Here is a 21417-nt window from a genome sequence, read left to right on the forward strand (position 1 = left end):
CTTACTACATTTGATTGGTCTTTTTTGTAATTAAGGCTGTGCTGGCTCTTAAAAAAACTTATAAATAATATGTAATTTTCTAATGTAATTGCATAATTTTGCCAAATCGTCTTTCTTGTTTTTTTTTCACAAATGTTTGTGGACTATTGAAACCTTCCTCATTGACCAATTCTTGAGCAGGTAGCTCTAAGCATACTTTATATCTGATCCCACATCTAGTAGGAAGCAAACCTGCTGAGGTTAAACCTTATTTTTCCTTTTGTAAAAATGTAACCCATGTCCATAAAAGTGTTTAATTTTTCTATTAATCATAAGGTTCAGCTTCACAGAACATCCATGCGAAACTGTATCCAACATTTTACACCTGGCTTCAGCTATTCTTCTCAAAAGTAACAACCTTCTGACTGTAATGAACTTATCATATTCCTGTCTTCACCTCTTCAAAACCATGTCTGACAAAGAAAGGTGTTTTGTTTTCTAAAACCAAAAGAACTGTGGATGCTGTAAATCAGGAACAAAACTGGAAGTTACTGGAAAAGCTCAGCAGGTCTGGCAGCATCTATGAAGAAAAATCTGAGTTAACGTTTCAGGTCCAGTGACCCTTCCTTAAGACTTGCGGAGCTTTTCCAGCAACTTTTGTGTTTTAGTTTCTGTCTCACTGACTAATTTGAATCTGATTCGACATTGGTAGCAGAGATGGTTTTGAGTCAAATCACAGATGGTCAAATCGGATCTGGATCAGTCAGTGAGACAGAAACCAAGGCAGCTTTCTTTGGCAACAGAGCTTTTTTAGTTATAGAGTCTTTTAATCAACCTACTTAGACATTACTACACACCTCTGGAGGAACTCGAACCTGAACCTGGGTCTACTGGCTCAGATGGTAGGCACATCACTGCAGCGCTACAAGATCCCTTCATTGTACAGTCTTGCAGCTCCTCCACACATTAGTTCCATCTATTCCCTATTTATTGCTACCCAATATTTCATTAATCAAATAATCCCAATAACCTAAAGTATTGTGTGTATTCACAATAACCAAAGGTACCTTGAAAGCAATCTTAAAAGGTTCTCACACTTTTTAAATCTTTTTCATGTTCACATCTCATTTATTAGACTATCCAATTTATTTCTGTTCAAGTTAAAATTAAGATATTTGATTGTGAGCAAAGTTCTGAACATTGTTTATTTTATTTAAGGGCTACCTTATTTTACATTTAAAGGATGCACCTGAAAAGTTCTGTTCCTCCTCATCAAAGTGTAATATCAAGCCAACTATGTCTGCCAGTTCCATTTTAATTTAAGCAGGTTTAAAATTGATGTCCTCCTTCATTCCACATTTGTGCTGTGTCATCAGTTTTGTTTCTTTAGGATTCCAGATTGCCTTATCTGTAGACAAGAGGAACTTTATAAGTAATTGCTAGGCAAACTCAATTTGTTTCTGTTTGCCTAGCTTTTAAAAAAAAATACATCAGCCTTTACTCAAATATGGGAAACAATTAAGCACTATAATACAAGACAAACTGTCAATTTATTTGTAATTTGTCAACTAATATTCTATGAGACTCCATGTTATTTTGCTTCAGAAGTAAGGAGGCAGTACTGGCAAAGGTTGATTAAATTACATAATATGGCAGCAGAGGATTACAGAAGTCAATAAATTAATCTCAGAGAGTTTGATGACCAACAAATAATTTGAACCTTGGTTCTGCCTGTTATGAGTCATTTTGATTGCTCCTTGTAATTCAGATGGTATCATGAATGATGAAATAATAGTTCAAATAAAATATACCCTTTGGCTAAATTTTAAAAGGAAATACAGCCTTAATTGTTTCCTACATACTGCAAAGACCAAACAGTGCAAATGCTGAAAATCCAATATATAAAGAAATGTTGGATATGTTAGAAATACTCAGGAGGTCAGCCAGTATCAGTGGAGTGAGAAACAAAATTAAACTTTGGGTTGATAACTCTGAACAGCTCTCTGTAGATGTTGACTGGCCTGCTTACCAATCCAGCATTTCCTGTTTCTATTCTCTATATGAAAGCAAGATTTTTTTCAGAATATAAACAATGGACTTTTAGTTGCAACTTTTTAAAATTGTTGACAACTATTCAAATTTTGTAATGGTACAGCATAGTAGTCAATCATATATGTGTACACATAGAAAACACTATCCAAATTATCAAATCAGCATTGTAAAAGGATTACCACAAATATTTAAGTGCCAAACTCTGCTAAAAGCCATGAACTACCAAGTGTACTCTTGAACTGAAATAGCTTTAGATGCAGAGAGTATTTGGACCAGTGTATATAATCAATATTCAGTCCTGGTTTTTAAAATCATATATTTGCTCCCTTTACCTGTATATTTTTTCACAAATTATGTTCATACTCTTAATGGAAGCCACAGGATCCTGCCCGAAACATCAACTCTCCTCCTCCCCAGATCCTGCCTGACCTGCTGTGCTTTTCCCAGCGCCACACTTTATTGACTCTGACTCTCCAGCATCTGCAGTCCTCACTATCTCCTAATCACCTATGGTTTACCAACTGCAATTGAGTCCTCTAATTTTGGTGACACTGCGGTATCTCCACGGATTGTGTAATTACAGTGTTTCATGTTGACAAAATACAATTTCAATGTTTGTATATACCTTAGGTAAGGGCTGAGGCTAGGGAGGAGAGTCCTTCATGGTAGCCTCAGCATGGACTTTACAACTCTACAACTGAAACTGAAAATAAGGATTGTCGGGACCTTTATTAGAACGTAGACCATAGAACATTACAGCACAGTACAGGCCTTCAATGTTGCGCCGCCCTGTCTTACTAATCTGAAGCCCATCCATCTACACTATTCCATTTACATCCATATGCCTGTCCAATGAAGACTTAAATGAACTTAAACTTGGCGAAGTACTACCATTGCAGGCAGTGCATTCCATATCCTTATTACTCTCTGAGTAAAGAAACTACCTCTGACATCTGTCTTATACCTATCTCCTCTCACTTTAAAGCTGTGTCCCCTCGTGTTTGCCTTCCCCATGCTTGGAAAAAGGCTCTCCCTGTCCACCCTATCTGACCCTCTGATTATCTTGTACGTCTCTATTAAGTCACCTCTCAACCTTCTTCTCTCTAGCAAGAACAGCCTCAAGGCCCTTAGCCTTTCCTCCTAAGACATTCCCTCCATACCAGGCAACATCCAAGTGAATCTCCTCTGCATCCTCTCCAAAGCTTCCACAGCCTTCTTATAATGCGGTGATCAGAACTGTACACAATATTCCAAGTGTGGCCGCACCAGAGCTTTATACAGCTGCAGCATAAGCTCCTGGTTCCGGAACTCAATCCCTCTATTAATAAAGGCTAAAACACTGTATGCCTTCTTAACAACCCTGTAAATCTGGGTGACAATTTTCAGGGATCTGTGTACATGGACACCGAGATCCCTCTGCTCATCTGCACTCCCTAGAATCCTACCATTAGCCCAGTACTCTGCATTCCGATTACTCCGTCCAAAGTGTATCACCTCACACTTGTCCACATTAAATTCCATTTGCCACCTCTCAGCCCAGCTCTGCATCCTATCTATATCTCTCTGCAACCTACTACATCCTTCATCACTATCCACAACTCTACCTACCTTAGTGTCATCTGCAAATTTGCTAACCCACCCTTCTTGTTTAATCTTTATTTTCCTTTTTTTGTCAGGTCCTTTTGCCTCCCAGGGCAGGAGGGGCAGTGTTTGTGTTGTACTGTTAATGAAGTTCTGTGTCAGGATGTCTGCCTGTCTCTCATCTCTTTGTTTTTCACCCTCACCATCTCCCTGGCTCTGACCATCTCCCATAGCTAGAAAACACAAAGATTTTTCTAGAACCTGCCCAACATTCAATAGGATTGTGGCTGAGTGAACATTCCTCACCTTCACTTTCCTGCTCTTTCCCTGTAAGTCCTACTGATCAAGAATCATTCTATTATGGCCTTAAATGTACACAAGGCCTCTGCCCCCACAGTTCTCTCTGGCAAGGAGTTCCAAAGGCTCACACCACTCAGAGAAATTCCTCCTCATTTTCAGCTTTAAATTGGCGCTCCTTTATTCTGAGACGATGCCCTCTGGTCCTTTACCGTCTGATGCGGGGAAACATCCTCTCAGCATTTACCCTGTCAAGCCCCTTAAGAATGTTTCAATGAGATCACCTCTCATTCTTCTAAACTCCAATGAGTTGAGTTCCAAAATGTTTTACCTTTGCTCTTAAGGCAATCCCTCCACAGCAGGAATTATCCTGATTTCACTTCTAAATTGTCCAATACTAATTTGAAACATTAAGCCATCCTTTTCTGAATTCCTCACACAAGGACAGTTTCTGAAATTTATGAGAACTGGACAATTTCATTCTGCAGCAATGGTGTGATGATGTGGGTATGATCTCAATATGATCACATTAGTTGGCCACATTTGATCACATAATATATTGAGTGGGTAGAGCTCAATCCCATTTTCAATTGAGCCACTAATGGCTTGCTAATATTAACAGCCTAATCAACTGAAGCAACACATCAAGCTCAGCATGTGAAACATGCCAGGTGAGAACATCAGTTTTTTTCACGTTTAACATTAAAGGCAGATATAGAGGATATTGGCTCTGCACATGACTTCAGCAGGATACACTATGGATAGTCTAGAATCTTTGACATTATCTGAAGTCTTATGAATTATATTATCTGTAAACTGATAGCGTCTGGTAATATCTCATAATTGCAACATTATGCCCTATGGTATATGAGATTTATTATTTCTGTTGGCAATGTATCTACTAGTGAGCAAGAGAATAAGATAAAGGCGAGATAGGAGGCCAGATTAACATTGTTACAGTCACAGCCAGGTTATAGTTCAACAATTTTATTTGATAGCACTGGCTTTCGGAGCATTGCTCCTTCATTAACATAAGTATGGTCAAAGCAAGTGCATGCAGGAGCTCAATCTGTGGAATAAAGGTTGCATTAGCCAGAGAGGTAAAGATGGAACCGTACCCAGACAATTGAGTATATAGGGTAGACATGCAGATGAATAAGCGATGCAACCTTGAGGAGGCCTCAGTTTTCCAATGCGATTGTGTTAGTGTGTGTAATGGTGAATGTAGTTGTGTGTTTAGGATTGGTGTGGGGTGGGTGAGTGTGTTTGTGTGCGTGGGTGATAGTGTGTGTGTGTGTGTTTTTAGTGTGGGTGGCTGGTGAAGGAAGCATTCAGTGTTGGCTACACTGAAAGTCACAGTGGTTTTGAAAATTTTGATTCCATCTCATCCCAAGCCGCATATAGGTCCGAGTGCATTACCCAGCCTGCCATGCACCATTGTCCAAAAGTCTTTATATTATCAAGTTCAAACATACAGGGCAATTCATAACCTTCCCCACTGACTGCAATAGTCAGACACAAAGACCCAGAGGCTTTGCTGCCATGGTGGGATTTCACAGGGTGTGAGGCACAACTGATTATTCTCATGTAGCTATAGAGTACAGTGGGCTAGCCAAGGTATTCAATGACAAGACAACTCCCATTCAATCAACATATAATTCGTCTTCAACCTGCATGGAAGGAGCAGCCATGACTGCTATTTTCTCAGGAACTTGTAGGTGCCAGCGATGTTTATATGACCAGATGCATTTGAAGGATGATGACTGAGTAACCAGGAGTACCCATTGAAGCAGTGGCTGCAGACACCTGTCCAAATTCCAAGACTGATCCCAGTGCCAAAATAATTAGAAGGAGTTGGTGATATAGGGACTATCTAACTGGAGCAGTAGTCCAGAGTGGCAGGCTAATGTTCAATAGACAGTGGCTTGAATCTACCATGGCAGATGGAGAAATTTAAATTCAATAAAGTTTTGAAGTAAAAGCTAGAGGGCTGGTCAGAACAACTTGAAGAAATCTCATTGACTGAAAATCTACATAGCGGCCATTAGATGGCCAACTGGTTTCTTAAAGGTGCTGAAAGTTGATCATCCACACATCTACAACTGAGAAACTCCCATCCATTGCAACAGACCACAAACTTCAACTTTTCTGTACCTTTCATACTAAATTCATTTATCATTTTGAGACCTAAATGAATTACCCTCAACATTCTAAAGTCAAGACAATACAAACAAAATGTGTGGAACTTCCATAATTGGATCCCATGAACTCTTGATATAATTTTAATGAATCTTTTCTGTATACTGTCCAAAATCAGTTTACAGAATCTGTTGCCTTACTCCATGGCATTTTTCATGGTGTCAGGTATTTAGCTGAGCAGAAGCCAGTTAATACCCATCCAAATTAATACCCACTAAAAGGTCTCATCCAGATATCACTGGTGTTAGACCACAACAAGCCACCTTCCTATGTTTGTTTGCAGGTTTGTGTAACAACACCTCATTGAAAAGCATTCAGTGCCAAATCGAGGAAAATCAACTACTGGTATTGTTGTTAACACCTTCCTCCACAACCCCCTTTCTGCCATCACTTGTATGTCCTTGATCTGAGGCCTTGTGTGATGTAGAACCCCACTTGCATTGGCCTCATTGATTTCTACAGACGCATCGAAGTACTGATTAGCCAGCAGCTCTCAGCAGTCAGGATTTCCACCTCCATCACCAGGATGTTCGATACCCGAGGAATCCGAGATGGCGAAGTGACACAAGATGTGACAGATTTTAATTTTTGACATTTATTTGAAAACACAATACATTAAGAGCCAGGGTACCATAATATGAACCACAATGAATGTAATTAAAGCATATGCATTTCATACTACAAAATTGCACTGCTTGTATTTTGTTATCTATTTATTTTGTGTTCGGTAACTAACAACAAAGGCAACATGTATGAGAAAAAAGTAATAAAACTGCAGGTGCTATGGAAGCTAAAACATGTTTTGAAAATTTTATAATTGCTGAAAACTGGAATTATTTATGTTTTCAAAAATAAGAAGATGGATGCAAAAAAGTAGGAAGTCAAAAAATAGCTATTTGAATGTACATTTTGTGGTTTCAATCAGGAAATTGTTATATGTTGTACATACTCCCGGTTACAAAAGTATGTTGAAGGTGTTAAAGATCAGGGAATTAAGAGGTGCTGTCAAAAGCACACTTCCTGTGTTGCACCAGTGATGGATGGAGAGAATGCTTAAGATGACGGATATCGGGCAGGTGTCAGGTTAAGCAGCCAGAAAGTAAAGGCAAACAAATTACATTAGTTTTCTCCAGTAATATGCTGGTTAATTTTTCATGTGCAAATTTTCTTTGTGAACTATTTGATGAATTGTTGACATATCTACTTTTAAGTGTTGTTGGTTTAAAAATAATGTATTAGGCAATTAACCACCCAAGGAAATTAAAACACTCCATGTTTGCTTTAAATATATTACTCATTCCACGACAATAAACCGATGACTTGATTTTTTGTCTATGTAACAGTTGGAGGATGATATTATAGCAACACCCAACTACTTGCAAACTATGATGAACTTTGCAGAACAGCAACCTTCAGATGACTGGCTGACCTTGGAATTTTCGCAACTTGGATTTATTGGTAAGAGTGTTTGTAATCGTATTTTGCATTCACAAAATAAATTTTCATTTGAACAAATTTTTATGCAAGTGAACATATCCTGGAGAAGTACAAATCTATTAATGCCTTTTATTATAGATGACCTAAGATCAATACATGGTACTTTACAGAAGATTAATATTTAATGCACTTCACCAGACTAACATTTTTGAATCATCCTGTAAAGACCCTTTGTGTATTTAATTTTAAATAACTTAATTACAATTATAGTATAATACATTTGTACTCAGAAAATGCTTAAATGATCTTCAAAAAACTGCAACCTCTTTCAAGCACTGATAATTCTGCCAATATCTACTTTATTATATTTATATTAATGCACTGTCTTTCCTTCCATCCTGAGGGGTCTAATGCAGGTGAATCATTCATAGGCACTTGTCATTTTTTGGTCACCTAGCCAATGGTAATTCCTCATATGACAGTCAAGACAGTGTTGGTCAGCAAATCTACGAGCATGTCACAGCCAAGCTCAATAGTCCAACAAGTTTCCAAAAGACATTATTGAATATTAACCAGAAAATGTGAATTTAGTCTGATTTTAATCTTCACTATTCAGACTGTTAAGCCTATTTACAGCACTCCTCTATCTTCCCAGTTTATGTCAGCTAAATCAGCAGAGACCCATGTCAAGCCTGGTCCTTACAGTGCATCACTCATATTAGGTAATGCATAAATAACAAAGCACTGAGGGAACTTTTTCTTTATGCCATTTATAGTAATATTTTGGAACAAAGATTTTTTGAGAAGTCCCTTTCAGTTTGGATTTCGGTTGAAATTTGATTGATGTTTTGGTATTGATTTAGGCCTTTTTTTGCATAACAATGAAATTGAGTGTGATGAGATTAAGCACAAAGTGAATATTTCCATTACAATTATGTAACTCTGGGTTTTCTCAAAGTTATCTTAACACTGTTCAAAATTAACTGCATGGTGTAAATCCAAAGTACAATCAGCAAAAGCATTCTGTGTATTCATAACTTCAGGTATGAAGAATATTACCACTGAATTTTATCAATTTTCCTGCCTCTATACCAGCTAAGTCTATTCACCCTGCAAGTGTGCATCTCCAAGAAAGTTACACTAGCACAGTGACAGAGTATCCAAGGAATCCATATATAGAAACATAGAGATGTACAGCACGGAAACAGATCCTTCAGTCCAACTTGTCCATGCCGACCAGATATCCCAACCCAATCTAGTCCCATTTGCCAGCACTTGGTCCATATCCCTGTAAACCCTTCCTATTCATACACCTATCCAAATGCCTTTTAAATGTTGCAATTGTACCAGCCTCCACCACTTCCTCTGGCAGCTCATTCTATATGTGGACCACCCTCTGTGTAAAAAAGTTGCCCTTTGGGTCTCTTTTATATCTTTCCCCTCTCACTCTAAACCTATGTCCTCTAGTTCTGGACTCCCCCACCCCAGGGAAATGATTTTGTCAATTTACTCCATCCACATGTGTTAATTACAACCACCAACAAAGACTTTTTTTAACTACCAGTCACAACTGAGTTCCAATCTAGTAATTAAAACAACCTTGCATCGAAACACTCTGATCTTTGCTCATTCTTGAAATCAATTATAAATGACTGTTAACAGACAAGCTGGGACAAAGTTTGCAAACTTATTGCAGTCCTGTTCTGTTCTGTTGCTGAATGCCGTGAAGAAGGCTTCTATTTGCCATTCAACTGTAACCCTGACCCATCATCAAAGTCTGTGAGATAGTTACTAGCATAAAATGATCTATGTCTATGCCAATCATAGTGCTTCAGTATTGTATCTTGCAGTACCAAATACTGATGGCCTATAGTTGGGGAGAGAACAACCACAATTCCTCCCTTCAGTGCTGAATTTAAAGGTCTATTTACTTAGCAGTCAGAGACAATAAACCATTATTGGGTCTTTAATAAGAAGAGGCATTTGTGCTAATAAGATATAGTTTGCTACTTGATAAGAATACGTATATGTCTAGTTAGGCATAATTTCAAGAACTCTTAGGAGTCAGAGATGACACATCAGGACTTGTGTTAGACTTGTTTTTCCTTCACTCAAACATTGTATGACATCATCAGGTTCAGTAGAGCTTAATACAGCTTTAACATTCATTCTTAAAGAACCATTACGCTACACAAGACTAGAGGCATCCAGGCAATCTAACATCTTGCTACAGCAGTGAAGCAACAGTTTGAGGTAGTTAAAGACATTTTTTTAGAAAATGCAATTAAGTGTTAACTTTAAGTTGCATCTTAATGTATGGGAACAAGTACATGATCATCTTACCCACTTCCCAGTTGGAATTTCCCCACTTAAAACAATGGATAAAGATACTAACCTCACCCTGAAAAGCTGCTTCCTAAATGGATTTAAATCTCCTTCATGGTATTCCCAACATGGAGTTCACAAACAATATATCTAAAATTTTATTTATTTTTTAAAATTTGCAACAATGTAAATATCGCCCTTTTCTGGTTGCCTTGATATTTGAGTCCTATTGGATAGTTATGTTTGTAATCAAAAACACCGTCAAATCCATTGTTTAAATAGCACAAAGCAATGAAATTTTTCTGTGTGCATGAAGTTAAAGAAAAATCTCTTTCCTAAACATGCATTGGTTTATGAAAACTATATATTAATTTAATTATTTATATACTTCTGACACTGAATGTGTTTTTGTGTTTGCCATTGTCTTGAAAGAAAATGCTGTTATTAATGTTAGAAAGTCAAGCATAACCCCACGGGATTTCTGTGCTTTAAGACAAAAGAACTTTACTGTATTTTAGAGCTTGAAATTGCATTCAGTTTATGAAACCGTATCAGATTTCATTCATTTGTACAGTCTTAATAAGCTTGCAGCTTTTAAGGGGCTCATCATTATTGTCAGTCTGAGGAGATGAATGTTGATATTTGAGCCATGGTGATTATGTTTTCTTAGCTATTTAAATATTGTAAACTATTCTTAGTAAGCTGGATGTTGATTTGAAGATCTTAAAGATGTTGGTAACTTGATTATATCTGAATGTGAAGTAAAATTGGTATATGCTAGAGACAGAACAATTAAGAAATCACTGCCAATAGCATGCGGAATACATTCAAGGAAACATCAGCATTTAAGTGTAGCACTGACTCAAATATCCTGATCAGAGTTAGAAACCCTATTTCCATTCCTGATCAGACTAAATCTTACCCATATAGCTTTAAATTGCTTTTGCACTCAAGATTCCTGGACAGGGGCTTACTCATTAATCCAGGAATGAAGAGAATCAATATATAACCATGGCTCCTATTTGCAGCAGTCAGTCTGCCGTGTTCTGTAATTTAAATATCCTGCAACACAGCTTGCCACTTTGTCATCTAAGGAAAGTGGAATACTAGATATGGTTAGGCTAGATCAGAGTCAGGAGAAGTGATGTTAAACCTGGCATCAGGTGGATGTGGGCAGTGTCATCTGGCAGAATGTCAAGCCAGCATGCAGGATAGGTGGGTGAGAGGGGCTTGTCAGTTCCAGTGGCAGGGAATGCAGGGGGCCGAAGGGTGTCAGGTCTGAGGGATGGCCAGGGTTGTCAGGTCTGTCCAGGATGTGGGGGATATTTTCACATCTGGGTGGTTAGGCCAACAGGTTGGGGTTGTGATGTCTCATCTGGAGAGAGATGTCCAGTGCAGTGGCTTGGACGGTGATTTAAGGTTGCTAGGTTGGGGAGAGTGAACACGAAAACAAGACCTTCGGCCATCCAAGCCTGCGTTGACACATTTTGCCCTTCCGTACTAAAACTATCTTCATTTATAGAATCTGTATCTCTCCGTTGCCTTCCTATTCATGTATTCATCCAGGTGTTTCTTGGATGCTGCTACTGTATCTGTTTCCATCACCACCTCTAGCAGTGCGTTTGAGGCACTCACCACCCTTGTGTGAAAACCTTTCCTCGCATTTCTCTTTTAAATTTCTCCTCACACACTTTTTGAACTTATGTCCCTGAGTAATTTACCCTTCCACCCTGGGAAAATGCTTCATACATTCCACTCTATCCATGCCATTCACAGCCTTGTAAACTTTTATCAGGTTGCCCGTCAACCTCCTGCTTTCCAGTGAAAACAAACCCAGTCCATCCAGCCTTTCTTCATAGCTAAAATCCCCCATACCAGGCAACATCCTGGTAAACTTTTCTGTATCCTCTTGCATCCACATCCTTCTGATAGTGTGGTGACCATAACTGTATGCAACATTCCCACGTATGGCCTAACTAAAGTTCTATAAAGCTGCAGCATAACTTGCTTATCCTTCCAATACCATTACTCAACACCCTTTCCAATGAACACAAGCATGCCATAGCCATTTTTACTACCTTATCTACCTGTGTTGCCACCTTAGGTGATCTCTGTGAACCCGCACACCTAGATCCTTTTGCATATCAATACTCTTAAGAGTTCTGCCATTCACTATATAATTTCCACCTGTCCTTGACCTTCAAAGTGCATTGCCTCACATTTATCCAGATTAAACTGGACGACAATCCTCACTATCCACAACTCTACCAATCTTTGTATCGTCCAACTTACTAATTTGACCAATTAGGTCCCAGCACTGATCTCTGTGAAACACCATTTGTCACAATCCTCCATTCAGAAAAGCATGGTTGTACTGTTACCCTCTATCTCTTATGACTAAACCATTTCTGTATCCATCTTGCCAGCTCACCCCTGATGACACATGACTTCACCTTTTGCATCAGTCTGCCACGAGGGACCTTGTCAAAGGCTTTATTGAAGTCCATGTAGACAACATCAACTACTTTTCCCTCATCAATCATCTTCATCAGCTCCTCAAAAAATTCAATCAAATTAGTGAGATACGACTTCCCCCGCACAAAACCATGCTGTCTATTGCTAATAAGTCCATTTGCTTCTGAATACTTTTAGATCTTGTCCCTGAGAATCTTTGCCAACAATTTCCCTACCACCGACATGAGGCTGACAGACTTGTAATTTCCTGGATTATCCCTGCTATCCTTTAACAATGGAACTACTTTGGCTATTCTTCAGTCGTTTGGGACCTCACCAGTGGCCAAAGAGGATATAAAGATGCCTGTCAATGCTCAGCAATTTGTTATCATGCCTGGTCTAGGGATGGGTGATATCAGATTTAGGATTCAAGGCAGTGACACAATGTTGGGCCCTAGTTGTAGGGGATAGTATTGGCTGGAGTTTCTGGTTAGGGAGAATGGTGGTTAGAGATCAGGGTTCTGAGGGATGTAAGATTTTAAAGGTTGAGTAGGTTGTTTAATTTGAGTTGGGTATTCCATATAGTAGCTACCCAGAAGTCAGAGTAGATTTCCTTCGGAATCAGCTGCATCTCAAATTCTGCATGGTCCCGACGCGCGGCTACACTCTATGCTGTGGAATTGACTCTCTCGCCATCACAATATCTGAGTCATTGTTTATTTTTTTAAATGAACCTTTGTTTACTGAGTGCCTTAAACACACCGTGGATAACTTGTTTTCATGTACTCTCTATTTTTTGCATTTATTAATATACTATACTACCTTAATTGAATTGGGGCTCAATACTAGTCTGCAATAGACTATATTGACCAGTTGGTGCATTTCAGATGACCATGACTGCAATTTTCTTTCACAGTTAACTGTGTTGCAATTATCTATATATTTAGTGTGGTCTAAAAGAAGAAAATCCATTAAGTCATGCTAATTAAATTTGGATGACATTTTGAAAGGCTACTAAGTATCACAGTGCTGTCATGTTCACTGGAGAAGAATAACCAGAGGAACCTACACATTAGTTATATTGCAATCAATAAAACAGTATTTTTGTAGCAGTGATGTGCCTTGAAACACAGTTTGTCATCACACCCAAGGATTTAACAATCAGAAGAAACTCTTTTTAATTTTATTACATAATGAGTCCACTTTTATAAAATTATTGTACTCACATATTTTATCTGTTAAATTTTGCCAATATTTATGATCATGTCTCAACTAATATTGTAGAATCTCCCAATAAAGCATAGAGTGGAAAAGTAAAATTGTTTTCATTAATTTTTTACACTGTTTTAGGAAAGTTGTTCAAATCTCCTGATCTGACACTCGTCATAGAATTCATTATCATGTTCTACAAGGACAAGCCAATAGATTGGTTGCTGGATCACATATTGTGGGTGAAAGTATGCAATCCTGAGAAAGATACTGTAAGTTAATTTTTCATTCTTGGTAGCTCAAATACCAACAATGAAATCTGCAATAATCATCTGTTACTTCCTTTATATCTATTTCCATTTCAATTAAGCAATTAACTGAATATTAGAAGCTGAATAGTGCCATTGCTTTATGTTGAAAAAAATTAAGATTTATGGAAGATAGAATACATACTACTTCATGGTCGTGATGAAAAAGGCTGCACAGACAATAAATTCTTTAGTTTTAGAAAAATGGTTTTGCATATGGCATTAGTATGTTAAGTATCTACTATGGGGAACTTCTGTGGTGTCAATAGTAAATCATATGTTTGTTTGAATATTGATCAAATCAGTCTTCTTCACCATTCTTTATTCAGCCAACTCAATTTTCACTGGAAATTACAATTATTTTTGTTTTCCATTCAGCCATTTGCCTTTTACCTCTGGGTGGTGGTTCCAGGGAATCTCAAGCAATCCTTCAATACCAGACAAAGAAAACTATTCTCCATGTGTAAACAGGCTGTTGGACTGTGTAGAGTGAGACAACTGCGTCTATGCTGCCTTCATCCAAAGAATAAAATATCATGCCTCCTACCCAATGTGCATTTCAAGCAAGTGAAGTTCCCAAAGCACTTGTTAGGAGCACATTTGGCAAAATCTCTTAATGGCAGGAGCACCATCACACAAAACATTCCAGAGAAGATATCTACAGGGGATTTTGTGACAAATGAAAGGTCTTCCTAAACATTCACCAGCACATTGTTGATTCAGTTCTGGTTGATGTAATTTGATTGACGTTTGTTGATATACTAACATCTGAGAATTCAACCCGGTCAGATGGACAGAACAGTGGTAAATGGAATTCACCCGAGAAAAGTGTGAGGTAATGCAATCTGGGAGGACGAAAAAGGCAAACGATTATACTATAAATTAGGACCTCGGAAAGAACTGAAGATCAGAGAAATCTTGTTAAGCAGGTCCACAGAACCCTGAACGTAGCAGGACAGATAGATAAGGTGGTTAAGAAGGTATGTGGGATACTCACCTTTATTAGCAGTGGCATTGAATTCTAGAGGAAGGGGGTTATGTTGGTACTGTACAAAATGCTGTTTAGGCCACAACTGGAATACTGTGTGCAATTCTGCTCCCCATTCCATACCATTTGACTCCATTGCAGAATGAATCTTAACAACCGCACATCATACTATATAAGTTGTCTATTAGAATTTTGCTAACATCCTGTTTTCTGGTAGGATTTACAGAGCCTGCTTAGTCTAATGTGGCAAAGGAACACTACATGGTAGTCAAATGAAAGGAGGTTTTTGTTTTAAACAAGATGTAAATTAGTGCATAATGCAAGGTATATTAAAATGTTAGACATTATAGCCAGACACTATGAGGATGACCCAGTTGGTAGGTCTTGCTCCCTCAAGATCCTGACCTGTTCTCCCATCAAGCCCATGTGACATATTGGGTGTGCCAATTCTTTGGAATTAAGCCTGTCAGACCTCACATGCTCATACAATAGATAGTAGGATAGTAGGGTGCATTCAAGGGACCTCTGCCCTCCATGCCTATTTCTTTTTGCTTATTGGAGATCACCCTCTCTATCACTCCCTGCATACTCTTAAATTGAGAACTTACCACATTTATAAATGTGCTATCCTCAAAAGTCGATAGTCAGTTAATTCAGTTGGCTGGACAACTGGTTTGCAATGCAGGATGATGCTAACAGCATGCATTCATTCCTGCAGTGCCTGAGGTACCATGAAGAACTCTCCTTCTCAATATCTTCTCCTTGCCTGAGGTGTGGTGACCTTCAGGTTAAACCACCATCCAGTTGTCTCTCTCAAACGAGAAAGCAACCCTATGGTCTGGCAGGACAAGAGTGATTTTACCTATCCTCAAAAGTTCTCAACCTCATGGATTTGTTGCTGCTCAAGCTGCTGCAGTTGATGTCAGTTTTCATACACATGGTCATCCAGCATATGGGAAATTATCTGGAATTCCACCATGAAACAAGGTATGCTGTACAGAGGCCAGAGCTTCAACGTCATTCCTGCATTAGATACTAGAATGTACTTCATAGTAAAAAGACCCAGCGGCTGCTCACATCTCTTCTTCTGTTGTCACATAAATATAGGGAGGTTAAGCAAATGCTTAACTTTATTAAAACAAAAAGTATACTCTTTTTATTTCCAAGCTTCATGGGCTAACTTCCTGATTGGTCCTTAAAGCTAGAGCCTTGCAATTCAGAGGTAATAATATTGCTAGTTATTAAATTTCAGTTAAAGAAAAATAAATATTGCATTTTTGCATAAGTGGAATATGAACAAAACTTGAATTAATTACTCACAATCATATTGGGAGATTAATTGTACTAGGCAAGATCAAGATTCCAAAGTTTTAGCAAAGCATTGACAAAAATTGTTGTCTCACTCCAATGGCAAAGAAGTGTAGCTGTACGATACTAACAATAAAACTTATAAAACATCCCATTTTATCATTGACAATCTTCTGGTGCAAATACATTATTTATTGTACTTTCTGTCTAAATCCTTGGAATAATGAACTGCTGGCAAAGGAAGAATGGAATGTAAACAAAACACTGAAGCTTTAAAGTGTTGGATGCAGAAGATTGTGGGATTAGCTCTATATTACTGAAGTAGAATCATCTCCCAGACTTGTTTAGCTGTCTGCCAGGGCAGGAGTAATTTTCACCTTCTCTAATGGATATAACTTGGCCATGTTGTTAGAAAGAACTTCTAAGGTAGTCCTTAAAAGTAACTCTGTAAAGGAAGCTAAAAGATATGAAATGATGTTTACAATATCTGAGTTCCACAAGGTTTACTATGTGACTTCTTGAAAATGAAGAGTCAAATGTTGAGATAGGTTCTGGTTCACCTACTGTTTATGAAAAGTCAATTGACCATAGCGGAAGAAAGCAAGCCAAAGCTTTCGAGAGATTAGTCTTAATTGTGGATTGACTGATGCCGTTTCAGTGTATATTTAGATGTGTCAATTGAAGCAACAAATCTCCAAGATGTTGGTAGCAAAAAGAAAGATCTTACTTCTGATAAACTGCACAGATATTTTATAACAAAGTATTTTACAGGAACCTCAGGAAGTTCCATAAATCAGGATCGTTAACTTCTTTTTACACCCTGCAAGCTAAAGATCCAATCAAATACCTAAGTCTAAATAACTTTCCACCTCAAAATGAAGTTTGATTTGAAGATTTCATTCACTCCACAGCTGCCAGCATTATAACCTCAAAGACAGGAAGTCAACCCGATCATGAAATGTGTTCCCTTTTTAATCCTTTATGTTCAGACCCTTCGCCTAGTGGAGTAGTTTAATTGGGCAAATAGTTTGGTGGTTAACTAGTTTTACCACCTATTGTAAGAATAAGTTTGCCTCTATTAAATGAGTTATTTTGATTTTATTGAAGACATCTGGTGAAAATCTTTTTGCTCTACATAACAATATAACGGAAGCAAATTGACAATTTTAGTGATTAAATAAAACATTCACATTATGGTACAGCTGATGGGGTGATAGAACTTGATTGCTAGTGAACACCTCCCACCAATATCTGCCCTTTGTAGAAATGGGATACGGTGATGGTTGTTGTGGAGTCTCTCAAAAGTGGGCAATCTGTTTAGTTATTATATAGGTGGTGAGTTGAAAACCCCCCTTCCTCTGTGTCCATATAGCTAAGTATATCTATTATTTTACCTACCATTCAGAGTCCATTTGGACCAGTTGAATGGTGAGAAAAAGGAATATGACCAAAAACATGACTTTCAATCAAAATTGTATATAATTTGGGATATCATCATTATTAATAATAACCTCTTAGCATTCTCTCAGAACAAGCTAATTTGTGGTTGTACACCATTTCTACGTATAATGAGACATGATAAAAATTTCACATGACTAATCATAATGCAATTGAAACTTATTTAATAACATAAACATGACATATGTTAATAAGTGGTACCAATAGAATGTTACTTTTTATCCATAACTATCATTCCAATCTGAAAATGTAGTCCATGTGATATAGATTTTGAATTTCTCTGACAACTTCCATACCCTAAACCGTGCACCATTCTGTACTTCATCAGGGTATTGTTATTTCACATACATTGTGTATCAATCCAGACATTTGCTTTAAGTGTGGCTGCTGACTGTTACTACTTTAGATTATATGGCTACTGATTGACTTGATTCTCCTTGTTCTACAAAGAGCTACTTGCTACTGTATTAGCCTTACATAACCCACTCTGCCTTTGTATACAACTGATGTGTGGACATGTTGACATCATAATATTTATAATTAATATGGTGATTGTTCTATCTTCTGGTCCAGTCTTCACATTGCCAGTATTTTATGAATTCTCCTGCTGACTTAGTTCAACCTTGTTTTCTCTTATGAAGTGATTTGTTGCATAAACTGCCTTCTTGTTATCTTCTAGCTTTTTTATTGGATGCCAGGAAGTCGAAATTGAGATTCAAGGCTAGAATTCCCAATTGGCAAATGCCAATTGTGCATTTGGGTACAAGGAAATCTTATATGTTAACGATGTCACCAGTCACTCAGATATCTTTGTTACCCAAGTTTTATTCCCTCTTCAGTGGTGTGATTGACTAACTTTCAGTAGCCACTTGCAGTAATGCATTGTTTCATGAAAATTAGTTCTTCTTACTTCTTTAAACAAATAGAAGATGTTACATGTGATTCCCTGATTCTGGTAAGGAGCGTAGTTTGCATGAATGATGGTTGAGAAGTCATAAATCCATAGCCTTTTATTTTTATTCTTTAACTAAACTAACTGAGCAGAAATTCAGCATGTTTTAATTTTAAGTGCATCCCATCACCCAAATGCATTTGTGTAAATCAGTTAAAAGATTCATGAAACATCTTAACATTGATTTGCTTCTTTGAAAGATATTGACCTTCATACCATGTGTAATCCATAAGGAATTGCTACACTCATACATTGTAAATAAGGCTGCAGTGATTTTATTGTGATAGCACAGCAGCGATTAGGGATTTAAATATGAACAATATGCTTTGTGGAACAACTCTGTTCAAATGAGTTTCTTGAGTGTTCAATGCTTAGATCATCTTCTAAAGCCATACTAATGATGTTGTGATATGAGAATATGATCGATGAATATCGGGTGGGAGAAATATCCATTAGCAGTTTGCTGGTTTGGAGTCAACTTTATTCAGTGAAGGGTTGTCTTGTATCAAACACTCAATCAAAGTTTTAAAAATGAACATTATTATTATTTTCTATGATTTAACTGACTGCTAAAGACGTTAATCATAGAAAATGTTACAAATCTGTTTTAACTTTTACTAGATTACTAAGGTGTACTAAGTGTTTTGCTTGCATTACTAAACAACTGTCAAGAATGTGGCCTGATGAAGGGCTTTTGCCCAAAACATCAATTCTCCTGCTTGGATGCTGCCTGACCTGCTGTTCTTTTCCAGCACCACACTCTCGATCTGATCTCCAACATCTCCGGTCCTCCCTTTCTCCTTGCTAAACAACTGCCAAAGCTATTCTAAAATACAAAACTGATACGAGTTGAGATAAATTAAAATAGCTATTGAATTTGCAATGTGATTTAAAAAGAAATCAAAATAATAGAGGTAATTTATAACTGCATGAAAATGATAGACTGCCTTAGATCAAGACTGCAGTGATCATGCACTTTATGTGTATCAGGAAATGATCCCTGGGTCACTAATGTAACATAACAGTAGTCTGATTTCACTTAAGCCACACAAAAGGCAGGCAGCATCTGATAAAGAGGTGATATGTTGTGGCTTCAGACAGGAAGGAAGATGGTTAGAGAAACAAATGGATACACGTTCCAACTTTCAAAAACGCTGCAATAGAGACTAACAGTCGTTTTTTGGTCCCTCATTCAAAGATTCAATGCTGCACAAATCAAACAACATTTCAGGGAAGCACAGAAGTCAACTGAACTGAAAACCAGAAAAAAAGTAAGATTGCTTGTTGATGTGCTGCACAGACGGTCTGAATAATACTCATGTACTCTGAACCATGCCTTTTTTTTAATGTCTTGTCATACTTATATCTCTTCAAAGATTTAATTCCCTCTTCAGTGTTATGATTGACTTACTTTCAGTAGCCACTTGCAATAACACACTGTATATATATATAAATGCATTGTTGCATGAAAAATAGTTCTTCTAACTTCTTTATGTTATTAGTATTAATTCCAATTTCTGTCCAGCAGAGCCACTTATAAACCATTGAAAATAATCGATGCAATGTACTTGTAATTTTTATGCTATCTTTCCATTGATTGTGGCCTGTATGTTTTTGAAGAGTGAATCGACTGATCAGTCTTTTCTTAGGCACCATTGCTTCAAAAATATGTATGTCGTTTTAGTTTAGTTTTTCCTACCATCTGGGATTAAAAACTAGTCTCAGTAATGCAACCTAGGAAGTAATTTTTGATTCTCTAAAAATCTCATCTTGGTTAAGGGAAGGAAATCTGCTATTCTTATCTTGCTGAACCTCTAAGCACACAATTGACAACATCCCACACAAAACAGGGTAATTCTAAAATGTCCAATTACCTCTCATCAGCCTACTCTCAATTATCAGTCCATTGGCACTGGTGGAACTCAACTGAATGTCAATGACCTCATTATAGCTTAGGTTCAATAAGCTTAGCTCAAGAGATGAGGTAAGTGATTGTACTTTATATCACAGGAGCATTTGACCTAATGTGACATCAAGGTGCCTGAGCAAAACTGAAGTTGATGGGAATCAAGGGAAGAAATTATCCACTGTTTCAAGTCATAGTCAGCACAAGGGAAGATTGCTGTGCTTGTTGAAGGTCAATTGTCTCAGTCCCAGGACATTGCTATAGGAATTCCTCAGCATATAGTGTCATAGGTCCAACCATCTTCACCTGTGTCAAAAATAACTTTTCAGAAGGTGAGGAGTGGAGACGGGAGCAAAGTGCTGCAGATGATGGAATCTGAAGTAAAGACACAAAATGCTCAATAACTCTGCAGGTGTGGCAACATCTTTGGAGACAGAAACAGAGTTAATGTTGTGAAATCAATATGACTCTTCATTGGAACTGAAGGGAGCAAGAAAAGAGGTGGCTTTAATGCCGTGAAAAAAAGGGGAGGGGGTGGATAGGGTGGATGTGGAAGCACGTGAAACAGATAGAGGTGGTAAACCAGAGCAAAAAGCAAAGTTAGTGCTAATGGCAGTGAAGGAGATGTGTATGTTCAAAAGCTGTTGAACTCAGTGAAATAAAATAATGAACTGCAGATGCTGGAATTCTGAAAATAAAACAAAAACTTTGGAGGAAATCAACAGGTCTGGCAGCATCTGTGGAGAGTAAACAGAGTTCAATGAGTGACTAAGTTATATGCCAGAAATAGCTGCTCACAAACTTAAGCCCCTCCTCACACCTATTCTCCAGGTCTAACTTCGGGTTTAATCCTCCAAATGGAGTTGCAGTGAAAAAAGTTTGGAAGTGCTGCATTGAGGCATACTATGCAGAAAATGAGACCCATCTGCCCTACTGACCAATGAAAAGTGTGGAGAATGCAATG

The 21417-nt window shown here is 37.8% G+C and overlaps 1 protein-coding gene across 1 annotated transcript in view; it reads left to right on the plus strand.

Annotated features, from left to right (window-relative positions):
• LOC132833376 (alpha-1,3-mannosyl-glycoprotein 4-beta-N-acetylglucosaminyltransferase B-like) overlaps positions 1–21417 on the plus strand; it is a 244518-nt gene that overhangs the window by 192849 nt on the left and 30252 nt on the right. The window contains exons 8-9 of the mRNA XM_060851600.1: positions 7452–7566; positions 13675–13805. Of these exons, the coding sequence (XP_060707583.1) occupies positions 7452–7566; positions 13675–13805 (246 nt within the window). The remainder of the gene's footprint in view (positions 1–7451; positions 7567–13674; positions 13806–21417) is intronic.

Source organism: Hemiscyllium ocellatum, chromosome 36 (genome assembly GCF_020745735.1).
Source record: "Hemiscyllium ocellatum isolate sHemOce1 chromosome 36, sHemOce1.pat.X.cur, whole genome shotgun sequence".
NCBI lineage: Eukaryota > Metazoa > Chordata > Chondrichthyes > Orectolobiformes > Hemiscylliidae > Hemiscyllium > Hemiscyllium ocellatum.